General features: G+C 37.1%; 1 protein-coding gene across 1 annotated transcript; it reads right to left on the bottom strand.

Moving 5' to 3' along the window:
- Positions 1 to 15235: 15235 nt before the first annotated feature.
- On the bottom strand, positions 15236 to 20447 carry yipf5 (Yip1 domain family, member 5). The gene is made up of 6 exons (XM_026329180.1): positions 20331 to 20447; positions 19200 to 19317; positions 18898 to 19070; positions 17477 to 17622; positions 17095 to 17276; positions 15236 to 16664 (listed from the first exon to the last, which is right to left on the bottom strand). Exons 2-6 carry the CDS (start codon positions 19307 to 19309, stop codon positions 16502 to 16504), a joined length of 774 nt encoding a protein of 257 aa, XP_026184965.1. The 5' UTR covers positions 19310 to 19317; positions 20331 to 20447; the 3' UTR covers positions 15236 to 16501.

Here is a 20447-nt window from a genome sequence, read left to right as displayed (position 1 = left end):
AACTAATTATCCACCCCACTGCTGAGTTACTTTGCATTTAGCACAGCTGCCTACTAAGTAGCTGCATATATTTTTATTGTCTCAAAAAGAACTACTTTCCATGTCATCATTCCACCCACACATTATTCTGTTGGCATTAAAGTCCTTGACACATGCATCTTGACCACAGTGGCAGAAATGCTAAAGCACAAGCTGCCACCATATCTGCAGTAAAGATCTTTTTGTTCTTGACTTCCCGCATGAAAAACAAGTCTAAAAACTTTTAATCTTCAGCATCAGTATCTGCTGTGCATAGAGAACAAGACAACAATCTTCTAGTCATGTGACCACGGTGACCTTTCGATCCAATAGTTCAAAAGGCACCGTGACCTATTAGCAGCAAAAGAGGGTATTAGATGAGATCAGACTTACAAACCACTCAACAGCATTAAACAAAGTGATTTAAGACCAACAGGTTTGTACACAATCTGTTTTGCTTTTTGCTGGTACAAAACTCAGTTCTGATGATAAAAAATGTAATCTGCTCTTCATTAATCTTTAGAAGGGGACTCATCCTTTAATAAGATGCTCTTACTCACTAAACTAAATCCAAGCCACTGATTTTGTTAGTGATGCAGAAGCTGTCTAACCCATAGCTCCATCTACATATGCAAAGAGGATTTGTCACAGTTGAGCAAGGCAAAAAAAATATTTTGATTGTAAATTAGAGTCGCAAAGATTCAAATTGTAAAACCTGTAAAGTTCTTACATATGTGCAAATCAAATCAATTCAAGAACATTTGAAGTAATTTTGTGCTTCTTCAACACAGCAGCCAGCTTTTTAAAGGTTATATTAAAGGTACGATGAGACTGTTCTTCTTCTTCTGCTCCTGAACAAAAAAAAAAAACTCCTAAAGTTTAATATCTGGATGTTAAAATCTGATGTTAAAAATATCTGATGTTAAAATAAAAATGGCGTGAGCTGCATGTGGTTGTGCAAGTTTTCATGTGCGTGTGTTCCTCATGTTACAGAATAAATTCTGCCTCACTAAAACCACTCCCTCATTTCATTCTCGCACATAGCTGCAATTCCCGCCTCCATCTAACCCAATTATTTTGAAACTCAGCAACTTTCTAAACAACAACAGGCAAAAGTGTGTAAAGGGCAAATGTAACAGAAGCACTACAGATATATACCCACAGGGTGATGAGACAGAACAGTAAACTTATGAGTGTGTTAACATAACAAATGATAAGAATGCGTCTGGTACACTTACTATTATAAATATCCAGAGGGGAAAAACAGTCAACTGCCGCAACTGCTGTACAATCAGAATGGGAGTGACTAAGAGACTTTACTGTGATTTCCCGGCTGTACTAACCCCAGACAGAGAGTCAGTGCAACATTTAGAATCTATTAATACATATTTTTTGGTTACACAAGGTAAGATAAGATGAGATAAGATTTTAATAATCCCCAAAGGGAAATTCAGAAATATTTAATTACGCATTAATGATCTATTAACGAAAAGTAAAAAGTATTTCAGTATTTGAACTCTTAACTTTTTACCTAGTAAATATATGATGTGAAAAACAAGAGAAGCAATGAGCATTAATTCTAGTTCAGACTTTTGGACTGTGCTTGCCTGTACTTGCTCCGACACAATCAGGCCAAGTCAACCCTTAACAACCATAGTAGTTAATACTAGTACTACTACTAGCTAATACTACTACTACTGCTGATGTGGTCACTTCAATAATATTCTGCTTATACATTTAGAGGTTCTTTCTGTGCCCATTGCTAGTCTGTACATTAACAGTCTTCCAGTTTGTGCCCCTGATTTTAATCTACACAGACAGAGTCATCTATGTCAGCTATCAAACTTCAGGGAATAAATTAATATGAATTGTACATTTACAGCTTTCTTTTAAAAAACAAGTAAAGAAATTTGTGAACACATTGTGTAATATTTAACTTGACTGACTTAATAAATAATTTGACAACAGAAAATGTAGTTGAAGGATTTTGACTCAAAGCCAAACTGTAGTCATTATGACATTTTATCAAACTATAAAAGGGTAAACTGGGACAGTTTAGTAAAACATGCGGATGCTATACTGGTTTTTAAAATACATAGTGGTCTAGCTACCTTCATCTTGACTGAATGTGTGAAGAACAATACCAGCAGGCAGACAGAAGTGACTGCATTATACAATATAGGACAAGTTATTTTGGTCAGGCAGCTCTTTCTTTTTGAGCATCATGTAACTCTAATGCATTCCTGGCTGATTTGACACAGTGCTAACTAAGAGTATGGTACTGGAGGAGCATGATATTTGATGGGTTTTGTTTTGTCTTGGTGTCTGGAATTTGAGGGTTGTGGTTGCTGTCCGGTGTTGGCCTGTTCTTCTGCAGGTGTTTGAATGTTTGAATCTGTAATGTTACTCTGTACAGTTTTCTGTATCTCCAGACTTTTTCTATGACTTTTTCTATGTACACAAAAGGCCTATTTCTCTCAAATATTGTCCACAAATCTGTCTAAGTCTGTGTGTGAGCACTGTGAGCACTTCTCCTTTGCCGTGATAATCCATCCACCTCACAGGTGTAGCATATCAAGATGCTGATTAGGCAACATGATTACTGCACAGGTGTGCCTTAGGCTGGCTGGTTACGACAACGAACTGCAGTCAGGTCGAGACCCCAATGAGGACGATGAGCATGCAGATGAGCTTCCCTGAGATGATTTCTGACAGTTTGCGCAGAAATTATATTATATTATATAGAAATTATATAATTATTATAATTTTGGTCAGTGTAGCTTGTATCTTAAAGCAACGATTGCAACAGTGGAATGTGAAACCAACCCTCTTTGAATTTCTTCCTTATTTTAAAATGTCTCTAGCTTAATAATACTCTTTTCTTGAGCTGATGACCTTTTTGGACCAGAATTTCTAAGAAAGAAACCCACATGGTTTTATTGCAGGTTTAGAGGTTTTGCATTTACACTACTCTTCTGGTAATATTTTTGTATTGTTATTCAATTATGTTTTGGCATGGTGAAATTAGTTGGCCAAAAATCCTTTAAGTCATCCAGGGAAGAGCATCTTATCAATGATGCCTTTAATGAAATGGATCACATAAGGAAAAAAATGTTGTGAAGTTAATAAAAAGATGAATTTCCAAATTCTACCTAACATGAATGACCTGAAGAAGTGATTATTCCTCAACACCTACAGACAGTTAATATAATGCAACTTTATGCCTGAACAGGTTTATAGCCTGTAACACCAGCTATGGTCTCTTCAGGATTTACAGTGGCTACTTCACCAAAATACGACATGAAAATGAAACTAACCGTTGGGTTGTGAGTGTGGCAACATGCACATCAGCCAGTACGTTAACCAAAAGCAAATTATGTGTGCGATGTGTCACTAGTTTGTTATGACTTTCAGGCACACAGCCATTTACTGGAAACGTTCATGCCGAATCCAGACCTACTGGGTGCTCTGTTCCCTGGAATCAGATAGATAAATCATATTTCTGTTCTGAAAGCTCCAATATCTCTTACTTGAAGTGTCAGTTTGTACTCAAAACAAGACCAATAGGTCAATATGGTAAGGTCAGTGTGGCAACCAGTATGCTGGCTAATAGTAAACAAACTGGCATCATGTAACACTACATATAACAACAATGTATTATTAATGAATTAATTTTCAAAGGGAACCATGTACATTTAACTGAGATGTTGATCAATAAGGCACATTTCTATTAAGACAGAAGATATAAGATAGAAGAAGATCTTCGCTTATTTTGTTTTTAGGGTTTAGCCAGTTGTTGTTTTCACAGATGACAATGTGGCACACAGATGTTCTATTTAACAGGGTGACTCATTCGCTCACCTGGCAATCAGAGACGGAGAGACAGCGAGAGACAGTGATCCCACTCCCTTGTTCTTTTATGCAGGAGAGAAAGACGGTGAAACAGAATCAGGTAACAAATCCTCAGTTTGATGTAAATGGATTATAGAGGTTTCCCAGTCTTTGCATCTAAAATCAAACAATCCTTTCAAAACACCTACCTCAAGAAAATGACAAATTTGCTTGAAAGCATATAGTTCAGATGGACCATTTTACGTATTTTGTAATTTGATCAAAGTATCTAGTGTGTCAACTTCTATCTATACTCACAGAAATCTGTATCATTTTGTCCTGTTAAGGTGATTTTATTAGTTTAAGTTAAAAGTGTTGGTATATTAATACAACACCTACTACTTTTTTTTCCAGTGCTGGAGAACAAATAGAAGCAATATACTTCAGGCAATACAAGGGGATTGACAGTGTTCCACATTCAGTGAGGACTGTAGAGTCTTGTGATAGGGTGTTGATAGCTGGTGTTCAATTGCTGCCAATTATCTGCAGAAAAAAAAGAGAGAATTCAAGGGAAATTGGGTTATAAATATATATATAGTTTAAAATAGGGCACAAAGCCAGTATTCAAAATGAATATAAACATAAACAACAGATCAATATTTTTAATAACAGTTAATTGTGATGATGGCAACATAATGCACGATCACTGCAAAGCAAGCTTGAAAAATTAGTGTCTATTTTTGTGACTCTGTTTTTACAGCCATTTACAGTATTTATCCAGTCTGATGACTAAGCTTGCTCAGTTGCTGAGACAAATCTGTGCTTTTGGCTGACAGAGATTTTCAGTTATCGTAAAAAACATGTACAGTATACATGATGTGATCATGTATCTTAGTCTCTCTGCTCTCTGCAGTTCAGTGAAGATAAAAATAAATAGAGGACCCCAATAGGTTGTTAAGTTTAAACCATCTTCTCCTGTTGTTTCCAACACTCTTCCGTTCTCTCAGCATTGTGTGTATGTATTTATGTATCTAGTTAGGTTATTAGGTTGTGCACAATGATTTGTTTGCTAATTGAGTTTAGTTTGCAGCTCTGAGGCAACTCATTTTTCTACTGGCAATGCTGTCACCATGGATACATGCTGTGTTGTGACCTTTCAAGGTCGACCTATCATGTGCTAAGTGGTTGGTATACACTAAGCACTGAGGATACGGCTTAGTGTGGGGTTGTGTTCACACAAAAAAACACACATGAGCACACACACTAACTCAGCAGAAGTGTTAGACACATGTACAGACAGATCAGGCTTTATCCTTTGTCAAGTTTTAGTAGTACTTACATATTCAAATCATGACACTACAGCAGCATCCTGCCAATCCTTTTGTAGTAAATTGATTCCAGTTAGGCCAGTTGAGGCAACAGGATGTCGGTGGATGTTGTTTTAGAAAAATCCAACCTTAGGCTCTGCAGATTTCACAACTGATTAATGTATCTTAAAGATCTTAAAGCTTTTAATAGCAATTATGTATAAAGTGCAAAGGGCCACTCAGTAACGAACCCATGGAGAGCTATAATGAACAGCTTAGCTTGATGTTTTTGTTTTATGGGTCATAACCTAATGGTTTTGGTTCAGTATTTAGCAGCTGAAAAGCCAGATATTGGGTTAGGATCCCTGATGCAGGACTTCATTTGGCCAGAAAAACAACGATAAATGCTACTGTTTTCTGTGTCTGCTGGATGGGTAAATAGGTAACTGTCTGCTAACATGTTCGCTATGTAAACTTTATAAGGTATTAAGAATTTTGTTAACACCTTATAAACCTTGTTATTATTAACTTTTATATTAACCAAAAGTAGCCAAAAATATATCCAATTATCACATTAAGCAATTATTTAAAAAAATAATCAAAGTCTTAGCTAATAATGAAAATAACCACTAGTTGCAACCCTATAAATTTGTCTGAACTTGTCGTTGTAAATCTGTATTGGAACTGGGTTATCTTGCATTGGTTGTTGCCCTCCCTATTCTGACCACCCACTCTAACTTATTCTTTTCCCTTGCTTTTGTATTCTCCAGTACCTCACTGCCTACATCTGATGAGATAGCAGTCAGAAGAGTTCAGTGCAGCAGAAGGATCCATTAAAGGAAATGAGGTGGGCGTCAGGTCCCATGCAGTACACTGCTTCAAAAAAATAAAAATGAGAAGTGATTCATGTAGTAGTGAGTCAGCCACAATCCAGGCAAATTCAGGAGCTTTCTCAGCAATTCAGAAGTTGGAAGTAAAAAACCTTAGGCTACGCCAGGCCTTTGTTGTGTAATAATTATGTACAAATTCCTTCTTGTTTCATTAATGTATAATTATATTTTCATTGTAGTAGTTTTCAGGAAATATTTGGATTTTACTCAAAAAAGTCACTGGCAATTAGCTTGACTAATCACATATGTAAACACAACACAGTCATGTAAAGAGAAGACATCTCTATTTGTTCTATAAAAAAATCAAATAATAAAATCTATGTGTGCCATTATTTGACCACACAAATAGGCTCATACATGCAAATGGGAAAACAGTATTCTGGGATGATGACGATGCAATATCATGAGTCACACAGTGGCAAACCCATCCCTACTGAAACTGTACAGCAACAGTTTTTGATAAAATATACACATTTTAATTTATCAGAAGCAAAGCAAAGACTGGATATAATAATACATTTTTGGGTTCAACATCTATGGCAATATGGAAATGTTATTTTTAAATGATAGTTTTGGAAACAACGGAGTATATGAAAACAAAGGTTCATGTCAATCTAGGATGTGATAAATTGCCTACCTGTATCTGCACTGCCCACTGTGGTGAGTCACCATTTCCTAATGCACCAATGAGTTTCGAGTGTAGAGACTTAAACGTCACTGAAGACACTATAGATCTCTCTGAGACAGAAGACAGAGCCAAAGTTCAACTGACATCAATGTCTGCCAAAGTGGAAGAACAATAAAGAGTGTCACTTAGGAAAGAAAATCAATTGCTGCTAACAACAATCTATCTAGCTATCTGTCCATGTACATGCTGCAATATACAATATCCCACTGACAAAGTCACTGTAATGAAGAATAGTTAACAAAATGATATCTAAGTCATCAAAATATGCACCAAGACTATAGACGTCTTGCTGATATGATTATAGACTTTCCAATTTTTTCTGTCAAATGAATCTTATCTTAACTCTGAGTTCCTCTAGTGACTGAACTGAAACAAAAAACATCCAAAGGCTGTTAATTTTTCCTGAAGATGAACAGGTTCATAACGCTTTGCTTTGTAATTAAGGTGTTCACATGCAAAGAAACAAATCAGCTTTTCAAAATAAAAGTCCTTTACAGTGTCATGACATCCCACTCATGTGCCCATTGTTCAGAGATGTCCCTGTTCCCTAAGTACTGTATTTTATCTTGATCTGTCCCTTTTCTTTTATCAGTTATTACTCTGAGAAGTCAACCGAAAGCAAGGGTTTGATTACTTGGCTAATTGTTGCACTAATGAGAAGCTTGTTTATCTAGAAGGAGTAATTAGATGTGTCAATTAGCATCAATTACACCCATGGTGTTTTAATATGCAATTAAGATGCAGTCAGAGAGAATGTTCTCATGCCTACTCCAGGTTGGACACAGCTATTATGAAGGATGTGTTGCACAATTTGCCCCAAGATAGAAGAAGGAGTGCTTATAATGTGAGTGTTTATTGGACAGAGAAGATATTGTAGTGCTTAGTCCAAATATTAACAGAGACAGGGTTTTGAAAGCATGTAAATAGAACATAATATGCATAGAGTGAACATTTGGCACTCCTCACAAACATGCACCCAACATGGCAATGACAATGTAAGTTTCATTTCTGAAAAAAAAAAAAAAAAACAACGAATAAAAGGCCTTAGTCAAGCTATTATGTGAAATGTATTATGGGCAGGCTCAACACCAGGCATCATGTGGCCACTGTCCAGCAAGACAGCTCCAATAATGGCAGGAATATACACAAAGTGAATTGAGGACACTAACTCTGTATCAGTATGATGCTGTGTTGACATTTCTAATATTTATACCACAAGATTATATCTTGGATTCAGTCAGACAGTTTTTACAGTTACTTTTACTTGTGTTAAAAACTGCGTGCAAGACAGCAGTCACGTGCATTACAATAATATTCTTTAATTATACAGAACTTATTTCCCATGGCTACTGTCAGTCACAACAATACAAACACCAAATAAACAGAGCCAAGGCATTCATTCACAACTGAATAGTAGGCCAAACACCATACATCAACACTTACAGTAGCTTTGTGGAGTGAAGCAGTTGGTCCCAGCAACTCAGCAAAGAATAAACCCTTTGTCACTACAGTGCCAGATTGCCCACAGTAGAAAACAAGAGGCATTTGAGGTCGACAACAGATATGATGAACAGAGTTGGTGAATACAGGCATGACTCCTTTCTCCACAGAGCCTTTCTGAAATTATGTCATCAGACTGTTGGCAGGAAAATATACTTATGAAACGCAACAAGTATTCAGCAGCAGCTGCAGCAACTTTTTGCTGCAGTGCTAATGCAGAGCTAAAACAGTAGCTGTGCAGCACGACAGAGAAAAAGACCTGGCAGGGCCTTAAGGTCTTAAATAGTGCACTTTAAGTAATGCTTGTGTTGGAAATAGGTTACAAGTATGCCAGCCTGCATATGTCATGGCTCCTGTTTACTTATGTTCACTTATATAAATATAAATATAAAAGTATAATAAAATAATATAATAAAAAATTAAAAAGTGCATTAGTACTTTAATATTCAGGACTGTTTACTTATAGCTTGGTGAAACAATGGCAATAATGTATACTACTTTTCCTCCCCTGGACACATGCAATAGCATACTTAGCTCTTAGAGAAGCTGCAATTCTCTACTCTGTGTGATTAGTACACTAACAATCAGAGCACAATGATCTAATTTGCCATTAAGCTGTGTATCATGCATGCGTGTCTGCAGACAGAGCCACTGCCTCTACAATACTTCGAGGACAGAGCAGTATCACACAGTCAAATATTCCTACCAGGCTGTGCATATACTAATTCTGTGTCTATACAAATTTGACTGTATTATCTTATTTTTTCATTTCTAAAAAATAGATGTGTTGGTTAGATCAGTGCTTTCATATGTCTTTATTCAAATACATGTACAGTACACAACAGAGTATATCTGTATGTTCACTACATGATATTCATATTGTAGATTATATATTTTAAATTCACATGTACAATTAAACATACAAATTAAGAAGAACTGTGCAAGTCAACTAACCACAAACTGCTCAGCAGTCTGGCAAATGGCAACTGCCTGGCACAGTAAGCTGTTTCCACTACAGTCTGGAAACTCTCCATTCATTGTGCAGTATCTGCAGAGCCACAGAGTACATGCTTTGATTGGTTGTCATATCTGAATGCCTAACGCCCCATATTGGAAACAAACAGCTAACACTAACTTGTCACTGTAGCTTGTTACATTTCACTATGAGGTTTCCAGAAATTATAACACACACACACACACACACACACACACACACACGAGAGAGAAAGAGAGAGAGAGAGAGATGGGGATATGCCACTATATAGGTATACATTTATACTGTACCCAGTTATTTGGCTATATCATCAATATAACAACAATCTGGATATGAGACATGTTAATGACAGCCATAAAGAGGTCCTGTTTGCATAATATGCCAACAAGACTTGATAGAGTCTTGACTCAGGACCCTAATGTGTATTATGTACCACCCCAATGAGTTTGTGTCATCTCCCTGTTTTCCTCAGTTCAATGTATGGTGACAGGAAAGGAGCCACATAGAAAATGTTCTTTTTGCAGTTGATAAAGAAGTATTTTTTAAGTTTTTCATGTCTTTCACACACACTTTGCTTTCTGTCAACGGCTTGTCTTTGTCCTGCTCAGTGTAATCCAGCATTATGCTTGCTACCACAGTGTAATACAGGGCCCTGTCAATATTTTTCTCCTCCTTCTTGAGCTCTTCCCTTTGAGTTACAATAAAGTTCATCAAACCCTCTGCAGCTCCCCAACACAATGCCAATTACTTTGATTTTCTAGAAGAATAGCAAGTACTGCCATCGTCTGTGCTACTTCTAACTAAAAACTCTTCAAGATGATAACCTTATGATATTGAATGTTGTAGTGTACTATGAAAAGAGAGAAAAAAAAAATCTTTTATTTTTCCCCTTGTGGAGAAGGTCATATACTTAGAATTAAAAGGCACAGTCCTTTCTTACATACTAAAAGAAATATAAACATTATAGTGTTATGTGTACAGTACACTACAGACTCTTTGTGCTATAGTGCATTTCTAAGTCATCACAGAGCTCATGCTTTTTACACTATTTGCTACATAGATTGTTGAGAACAGGGTCCTATGGATCGAGTGAGCATGCCCACTGAGTCTGTTTGTTCTCTCTGTGTATACCTGTACAGCTCAGAGTGTTATCATTCAACTGTAACTGGTATGGGTTGCTTACATATTAAAAAAGATAAACAACCCTGTCTATAAGTATGGTGAATAATTTTCATTCATAAATAAGTCAAGTTGATTTAGTAATGCTGGGTACTGAAAGAAAGTGGAGAGAAAGCCCTCTGGGTACTCTAGGTACCATAAACATCCAAGTAAAAGTCAGAAGAAAAACACTATAAAAAATGAGTCACCTTCTCCCTAAAGTTTCTTCCATTTGTTAACATGCAAGATTTTTTGTTTGCTTTTTTGACAATTTCTTCCACATCCATTTCAAGAGTGTAAGGAGAGAGAATATTTTTGGGCTGCAGATAATTAAGTCCCTTCAGACAAATTTGTGATATTTGATTATATAAATAAATAAATAAAAAATAAGTACATTACTCAGTTAGTGCTTGCAGCTTACAAAGCCGATGTTCTGAATTATAAATCTTATGTCATTAATATTGAATACAAACACCCCCAGAAGAAACCAGATGGGTTTCCAGTCTTTGCAGCCGCTCTAATCTGAAGCTGCACACAATTCTGCTGCCCAATGTGAACAGTGAAATCATTTTATAAGGCATTCAGAGAGATTAATGACGTTAAACAGAGAATACTGACGAAAGAGCTTCATTCTTAGCATTGAGCATGTCAAAGATTGATTGCTATGAGTAAATATAAATAGAAATTATTATGTAATGTGATGTAGATTATCTTTCTGTGTTTCTCTGTTTGGGTTTTATATCTCATGATCCCTTTATAACTCATACCTTCTACTACACTGAAAACTAATTTTGGCACAATCACAGAGACGCAGACTAGATACTGTACCAAAAACACACAAGTTTTGAAGAATCAAGAGCAGGCAGCTGGTTAGGCAATCAACCTCGAGGGAGTAACTGGTTCTCAGTAGCACAGGGAAGAAAAAGAAAAACTTTTTAAGTGAAATGGAATCTCAGGAGTGAGTTGTCACACAGTCAGTGTGGAGAAAGAGAACCTGAAATTAATCGCGACTATCGGTCCATGACTTCACACCTGGGCAATATGTTTTCTGAGAATGTTTTTTGCTCTAGTTCCATCAAGCATCTTTATCCTAAATTTCTCTTGAGAATGAAATTAAAAATTTCACGGTACAAATTCCATCCTGATTAACCCCACAAAACCCTTAAGTCTGTTAAATACTGTACTTACAATAAGAAAAAATGAAAGCATTTGAAGAAACTCTGATGCAGATAAAGTTGTTTTGATCTGTTCCTGTCACCCTGGAGACCTAAACTGAATGCAGCCATTAATAAATTTATTACTTACACCTTTGTTTTTCATGCTGTGAGATGCCACACTCCTGCTGTGGCAATATCCAATTTGTAGTCTGCAGTGTCAGCTCAGGAATATAATCATAGTAGCATGTTTTCTTTTCACAGTTTACATTTAAAGGTTTTACTCAGAGGAGAAGTTGCATGACTGTAGATTTGTGCATGTGTGTATGCATGTGAGAAAAGCAATTAATAAATTAAAAACAAATATGTGCTGTGTGGACTTTAGCCTTTCAACATGTAAGATTCATTCTTTTTTGCACACTGCAATAATTCAAGGCTTATTTTTAGCAACAAAAAAAAATCAGAAATGTGCATACAGTGTTTTAAATGATCTATCAAGTAGGTTATTATCATTATTACTTCCTGTGCACATCCCAATCAGAAACATATAATATGCAGTATGTACAAAGGAGAACATAGAAAAAAAGGAATGATTGTAGGCCAGTTCATGCACACACACATTAAATTCACACCCACTCATAAATACACATGAGCATGCATTCATATATGCAAACACACACAAACACACACCACTCATTTCCCCTCAGCTGGACTCTGCTCATCAGCCCTTGCAGAGTTTGCGTTAGTTCATTGAGTTCTGAATCAACTGTTAGAAGAGTCCGCAGTGCCATGAGGGGGGACAATTAGCCTAATGAAGTGCAAGAGCAAATCACTCAGGGCTGTGCTAACAGTTGCTCGGTGAATATTCATGTGCTGTTGGCTTTGCAAATGCATTAAAAGGCGGCACCACGTTGCTGAATACCAATTGTTACATTTCCACCTGTCGCTTGTCTGATCCCTTGTTGAAGATAACATCCTAATGAACCTCACTGCTGAGCATTTTTAAGCTCATGTCAGACTTTTATATGAAATAATTGTCTACTTTGTCCTGCTGATGTGATATTTTTAATAGTAAAGCCCTTGTGTGTGTATTAGGACATCTTTAAAATTTCTAAAAAGAAAATCAGGTTGAACTTTTTTAGTCATTAAGACAACTTCTCCCCTCCGCTCTTTCTCTTTGCCTCAACCCCGACAGCTCTGTTTCTTTCTAGGGGGCAGGAGACGCGTTCATCACTAGCTGCTAGCTGGGTCAGACAGACTGTGGCTCAGGCCTGCCAGATGGAGGTGAGATTATCCTCCATTAGATAACATAATTGTACGGTTGCCCTTGTTCCTCCGACACGAAGAGACCAGTCAACTTGTCCACTATTACCAAAACAGCCTGTAAGATGCTACTGATGAGTTTTATGATTAGTTGTATTTTTATTAATAATTCATTCCATTTGTCTCCTTCATCTCATTTAAATGTTCTACACCAAAATTATTTCAGTTTGGGAACGGTTATTATGATTATAGTTCAATACTGTACCATAGATGTTTTCAGGGAAAATATGAGGGACTATAAGGGCCCACCCACATTAAAATTACTGTATATATATTCAGAATAAATTACGTATTCAAACAAATGTTTGCAAATGACATGTTACAATATGTTATATAAGCAGATAGTCTACAAAGCAGCAACCAGACAAAGAGCAAACAAATGTGTAAACAAATGAGCAATAAAGCAGCTTGAATCTGAGCTACAGTAGTCAGCGTGACGTTACTCATACGTACTAATCCAGTCCAGAGGGAGCCATATATTTCCTGATAATGACTGTAAGGAAGTTTGGGGAAAAAAAGAAAAAGATTTGACATAGTCAGTGCTAGAGGGAAAATGTCAGGCTGTAGCCAGTGAACACAGCAAAAACACTACATTTAGTCATCAAGAGGACAGATGATTCGTAACGCTACACTGTCATCTGGAGGCGTATGGGTGTAAATGTTTCAGGAGGTGATGAAAAACAGGAAGAAACAGCTCTTCTTCTACATTGGTGCTTATTTTGTCATTTCAACAGCCACCTGGCACCCATCAAGATTTCCAAACTTTTACTACATGGAAAAGGAATAAACATCCCAGTCAATTAGTCTAATTGACAAGAGCAATACTTGTAAAAACAAGCAACCAAAGATCTTTACTGACATTCAAAACAGCAATCATGTTTGTCTTAAGACAGACAACGCAGCCCTATATTTTTCTTTCAGTAAAATGTCTGTAGACCTAGTCAGTGCATAAAAAAAGTCCAGTATATTTTTGAACGCATCATAAATTTGAGTGAGTGTCACTGCATGGTTTAAATCAGCTCTCCACACAGCCAGTTACTGTCGTCAAATCTTCCACTTCTATTTTCTAATATTATGCTCACTTGTATCATCCAGGGTATTAACTGTTTCAGAGAGAGATCCCCATGGGTGAGAAGACACTGAACTGCAGATTAATTCATGCCACTGGAGACACTCACCATAGTGCATATGCATAAAATGTGTAGAAAAAGAACCTTATTACATACACGACACTAATTTGGAGAGAAACCAAAGGCATGCCAGGGAAAGTGTGGCACCGAACACTTTATAGGCAAAATAATTCGGCAGAACTTGATTTGATCTTCTTTTTAAATCAATATACAAAACAGTTTATACACAGTATATGCAAATATAATCAATACCATATGAGAATGTGGCCTATGAGAGCAGACTGACGCTGGTAGCGTTGCTTGAAATGCAAAGTATCACCTCAGTGTTGACTTTGTTCGAATAGAAAAAGCACAGCAATTTCATTTTTGAATTATTCATCCCTCCTAAGTAGGTTATCGTCATTTTAAAGGTTTGTGTGTTTTGTGTATGTTAGTGCAAAGAAAACCCAGAGGAGAGAAGAAAAAATGGAAGACTGTTCTAACCAGACATCATTCCTTCTTGTCAACCTTCTATTTAGACTGTAAGTTTCTACATTTTAAAGATTTCCTTAAGAATGAAGAAGCAATTACATGTGATTCTACGTAAAGCTGACAAGTTCAAGAACACATTTTTTTTATTTACCAAATTTAACTAATCTTGGTTATAGCTTCACTGATCAATATGACACAATCACACAAATTTCCATGACTACTATAAACAAATGTATGCTCTCTGTCTTTTAATTGTAAGTAAAACTTGATCCTCTGGTGCTAAAATTCAAGCAATCAAAACTGCAGAAATTTCATATAATGGCACATTACAATTACATCGCCCACCAGAAGAATCTTAGTACCTGATTAAATGTGCCAGGATGAAAAGAATGTCACATATTTACTGAGAAACATGCTGCGCATCAGTATCTGCTTTCCAGCTAATGAAATTAAAAGTAATAATTGATCATCTGAAATTTAGAAATCCCAATAATCAATCCATCCTCGACACACGACAGCTAATGAGCTTTGAGTATCAAGAGTACGACGACGTGGGAGAGAGATGTGGTTAATTCTGTTGCTGGTTAGCCTGATCACTTCCAGCTCTAATAGGTAATAGAAATGACAATGGTGTGGATAAGCTTATGATGATCAGCAGTGTGCAGCTGTGACAAAATCACCTCAGGATGTTTAAAACTGCCTTTCTGTATTATACACCCACTTCTTCCAGTACAGTATTTTTCAGCAAACACTATAGGTCCACAGGTCAAATACAATCTATTAGTCTATTTAATGGACATTTTACGACTTTTTACAATTATCTGTTTGACCTGACAATATACCTTTTAACATCACAAGGCAGATAAACTTTAAGGACAACTTTAATGTGTATGAGAAGACATGTACAACAGATGACACATCAAAGCATACAAAGTGAGCCGATTCTAAAATAAAGATTTAACAAAGGGATGCAGCCTGTAGCAACAATGTGTAGGGACATGTCTGTATCTAGATACATACACTATTTCTCAGACTCTTAATTCTCAAAATCTAATCAAATTTGTTTGGTTTTTAAACTGAGAACATTTTTGTGCTGTCTTTGTTTTTGCCATCTAAGGCAGTGGTTCCCAAACCTGCCCCTCAAGGAACACTGCCCTGTTTAAAAATAAGCAAGGCAGTGTTCCTTGAGGAGCAAGGTTGGGAACCACTGTTCTAAGGCATCAAAACTAAAATAAATCTCAAGTGAATATAATAAATCCATATGTGTGAAATATATCAGGGCTGCTGAATTTTACAGCAAGGTTCAAATCACTTCTGTGATGAGAAGATGATGAAATTCATGGCATATCAGCCTAGGAAAAAAAGAAGACCTTGAAGAAGTCACACTGGCTTTTATTCCTGCTCTTTCCAGGTAGAGAAGTAGAAACAGCTCATCTAGTCCTATGCAGAATGAAAATGGGTGTTTCCCTTAGTCTTGCAGTTGTAGAATATAAGGATGTGTGCCAGAAATGGCTCAACAGATTCTGCAAAAATCGTGATATGTGATGTTTCCACTGGCTCCAAATTACACTGCAGGATTTGCTGAGGATTGCTTATCGGTCCTTCTTGGGAACTGAGAACGTTTTCCTGTCAAATTATACTGTCTCGACGGGTTCCACTGTGTGAACTAATTGCTCGCTGTTTCCCCTTCATGTCCTTAAAATCATAGAACTGCACTAGGCCATTTAAGGTGAACAGGAGACTTATTTTTCACCTGGTTTATTTGACAGCTCTGTCCTTTAGGATGCATGAAGGAAGCAAAATGCAGGATAGACAGGAATGGGACCTTAGACTCCAGCTTGCAGGTGGTCAAGTCATAATGCAGTGAGAGGTGGATGCTTATAAAAGAAAAGGAACCTTGGTGTCACTTTAGACAGCTCCTATTTTTTGTAACAACAGTGTAATTGGCCAATAATTACAATAATTACACTGACGCTAATTAGACTGAAATTACAGAAACTGGGGAGCAGTTATTTTAAAGTGTTACTCAGCGATTTTTTAGAAGACGGAGATGAGTGCAAATACCCCATACAGGAGAGCACAGGGGTAAGCAACCAATAGCTGCTGTCCATCCATGGCCAATGCTGAAATGAAGATCTTTGAGGCTGAGAAACTGCACCAGCCAATGATTGCTGCTGTTAGTATAATTCCCAACATGCCCCTAAAGAGGACAGGAAGCAGGAAGTTAGCTTTGATTGTTTCAACAATTACACTCTCAGTGAAAAGTTTGGAAACGCTTTACCCCCACCACTGTTTGAACTGAGTGAGAAAGTTTGCCCAACATTTTACTGTTAATGTACCTGTAGAATATCAGCATTTTTCTAGTTCTAACAGTTGTACAGCTATCAAACATGCTAAAAAGTTATACTGACCTAAACATTATGGGAAAATATCATGATTTATGTGATGTTATTAACCTTGAATATATAATGGTTGTACTATGATAATGCAGTAAGGTTTTATTGCATCCATCTGAGACGTTTACACTACAAGACAGGGCCTACTAATGTGGGCTACATACAAATTTAAGTCTTTGCTTGCTCGAGAGATTAGATCGACATGTAAAAATGTTCACTTTCTTGTGTACTCACTGTAAAGAGAAGAGGACTCCAAAGCTGGAGAGCAGGATCATTGGGAGGAGGCAGTATCCCAATACACTGGCAACACAGCCAAAGGAGACGCCCGTCATACTCATCAGGTTCAGTAGGCAATACATGCCAAGGCAGCCAATTGCACTGATGCCGTATACGTAACCAAATTGGATCTTACCTGACTGTAAATGGAAGAGAGAAAAAAATACATTCACACAGTCATATATGGATTTATGTGTATATGGTTACAGATATACAGGTTACAGTATTGTGTGATTGTACCAACAACTGTGGAAGAATGTCATTGCAATTTTTTAACCAATTTAAGTTCTTCACAATTAATACAGATTTATAAGTAACTAATAATAACCAAATTATTTACCAGGAGGAGTGTTGCTCCAAAGGCCAAACAGAAAACCATGGGGCCAGCCAGGTCTGTCTCATTCATGATGCTTCCATCTGCTGCTTTCATTGGATGGAGCACCGTCAGGGTCTTCTGCCAGATGTGGTCAAAATTGATTCCTAATTCTAAGACATGGCAGAGAAAAGAAAAAACACACATCATCCATACTAGTCTCTATTACTGTGAGCAGACATATTCGACTAAATAAGCATGCTAAGACTTGTATTCAAAAGCATAAGTTCAACAGAGATGCATTAACATACAGTATGTAAACCGTTCTCTTCCAAAAATACTCAAGACTTAACACGTTTTTCTTAAGGGTGTAGACTGAAAAGAAGTGACATATGTCATCACCTTTACAGGGCACACTCATTTCAGTCTAAAGACTCTGACTTTGCTCTGATCAAGCCTCAACATTTTCATTTTCAAGGGCCTCAGAACACTTACAGGGCTCTACAGAATGAAAATTACCATTTAAATGTGAAAAATAATTACTTGTGTACTGTACTGATGTGAGTGACTGATGTTGTTGTGATGCTGCCTCTGAACTGGTTCTCAAAATATAAGGACCAGCAGCATTTTATCAGAATGTGGAAGACAGCAAAAAGTGAATTTAGTAGATAGGAAAAATGTTTTTAGTGTTCATGCGTAGCTTCTCTTTGTTGACTACGGTTGGTGCTTTGCTCCTCAACACAGAGTAGACAGCACCAGTGCCCCTAAAAATAAATGTAATCAGAGAGCCCTGATTTACTGCAGCTCAGCTGCTTTTGAAGCCCCTATGCTTTTCTCTAATGCAACAGTATAAACAATTAGTATAAAATGGGGAAACAATTAAAGTAAATTACTATTTTCATTTGCTGTTATCTTTTGCTGAGTTTCATTTTAAATTAAAATTGGCTTGTAACTGTGCTGCATGTATGCCAATAATGTGTGGCGACAGAGAAAAGACTGCAACATTTTGGAAAAGAATGGACTTTGTTACATTGGTAGCTAGCAACTGCAACAGACAAATTAAACTTTAATTTCACTTCTTAAGATGAGATCATTGACTGATACTGCAGAATGATTTGACCTTCTTGAATTTCAACAGATGTTATTGTACAAATTGTAATTATTCCAAAAAGTGGTAAACAATGCAACTAATGATTTTTTGCCTTCGCTGACTATGTATTTTACTTTCCAAATTACCCACCCAACATATTACTTCAATTTACAATAACATCAAAGAGTGAATACAACTAATCCTCCTTTTGAGAAGCTGTGGTCAGCTCTGACTTCAATGAGTTTCAGATATAAAAACAGCAATAGCAATCAAAGAATAACAACCACCTAATAACTTTAGGACAGTTAACAATCCTGAATGAGACTGGTAAGAGTAATAGTAATTGTGGTTTACCTACCTTCTAGCAGTGGCGGCTCATCATCAAAGCTGCTACTATACATTGATTGTGATGGGGATGGTGTGTAGGTCTGTGTGGGCTGGAAGATCTGTCCTGTGTATGGTTGCTGGGGCTGCATCATCCCTGGGGAAGAGTAGTTCATGGGCTGGGAGTAATCATACTGGTCATATGGTCTGGAAAACATAAAAATAATGCTCAACAGGACTAATTTTTAGGATGATGCTTCAAGAAAAGCTCAGTCTTTGGCAGCTGACGCAGCACTTAAATGAGAAACAATGTTGATCAACAGCTTCTTCACGTACTTGTTGTAGGGGTTTTCAGTGTTGCTGTAGCCATAGCCGCCCTGGCTTTGGTCATCTACACTGTAGCTGGACTGGTAAAAGTCTGTGTTAAAGTTGTCAAACCCCGACATCTCTCACTCTGGGAGAAAAACAGGAAAATAAATAGGAATTATGATTAGCCAGGATGATTATTTTAAGGGTGGTGGTATTTATTTCAATTCCTATATACAAACACAGTACTCGTATATATTACACATTATACACTCTGGGCTAGCAGGGTTCATTACCTTTTACAGAGGTTTTGTCTGCTCTGTTACTAATCAACAAAATATTAGAAAATGTTTTATTGCTGTTATGCTGAATAACTATGCTATGTGATAGAGAGTCATACAAACTAAATCCTTTAAAGAAGCGCCTCAAAAAAAAAAAAAAAAAAAAAAAAAGCCAACATACAGTTAAATCCAAGGCTTTGAGACAGATTCTGCGCTGTTGGATCAACACATTGTCGAAGTGCTCAGTGTTTGCAACCAACTCCTTGTCTGCTTGATTAACATTTGAACAGCCGTGCTTAGTTTACATTTGTGATGAACTAGCTTAAGACTGAATTTACCACAACACTGTTATCAAACATCAACGAAAGAATCGTGTTATAAATAAATCGTTCACCAGATCAGGCTACGTGGCCGTTTAGCTGTACGCATATTTAATACAGCTATACGCATATTTACTAGGCTAAGTTAAATTACCTTGAGTGGAAACGTCAGTAGTGGTTAGTTACTACTATTACCTACTAACCTACCCAGCTAACTAACGTTGCCATAATTAGCATAACGTTAAAGATTTGAACACTTTAACTAACATAGCCCTCTTCCGCAAAACCAACCTAAAACTAGCCTCTATACTATCTTCCAATTATTAACTGCACTAACTCCCAGTGCCTCATCAATCTTAAACTTCTCACAGATCAACTAATCTGGCGAAAACACAGCAGAACCTGCTAACTAATCGTTGGGTGGCTAACGTACCGTTACCTCTGAAAGCTAGCTTAACTATGTTCCGCACAATGTCAGCGGTGGTTTTAACAGGCCATTTAACTTCGCTTACATAAAAAACACTTTTAAGCTATAAAGCACCGTAAACACTATCACCCACCTGTGCCAAACACACCCAAAGCCCGGCCAACTTGGTTGTAGTTGCTAGGTTGCTACGTGTCAGGAGAAAGGTAAGACGTCCGGGATGATACGTGGTAGACGGGAAGCCGTTAGGGAC

This window comes from Mastacembelus armatus, chromosome 14, assembly GCF_900324485.2.
Source record: "Mastacembelus armatus chromosome 14, fMasArm1.2, whole genome shotgun sequence".
Classification (NCBI taxonomy): Eukaryota; Metazoa; Chordata; class Actinopteri; order Synbranchiformes; family Mastacembelidae; genus Mastacembelus; species Mastacembelus armatus.
This window is presented reverse-complemented; position numbering and strand designations above follow the sequence as displayed.

What these genes read in the sequence shown, in the direction of transcription:
- yipf5 (XM_026329180.1), bottom strand. Translation starts at nt 19,309, where the DNA reads ATGTCGGGGTTTGACAACTTTAACACAGACTTTTACCAGTCCAGCTAC. An exon ending in ACTGAAAACCCCTACAACAA is followed by an intron (nt 19,071 to 19,199) that starts GTACGTGAAGAA and finishes TATGTTTTCCAG; the next exon opens with ACCATATGACCAGTATGATT. An exon ending in TTGGAGCAACACTCCTCCTG is followed by an intron (nt 17,277 to 17,476) that starts GTAAATAATTTG and finishes TTCCATTTACAG; the next exon opens with TCAGGTAAGATCCAATTTGG.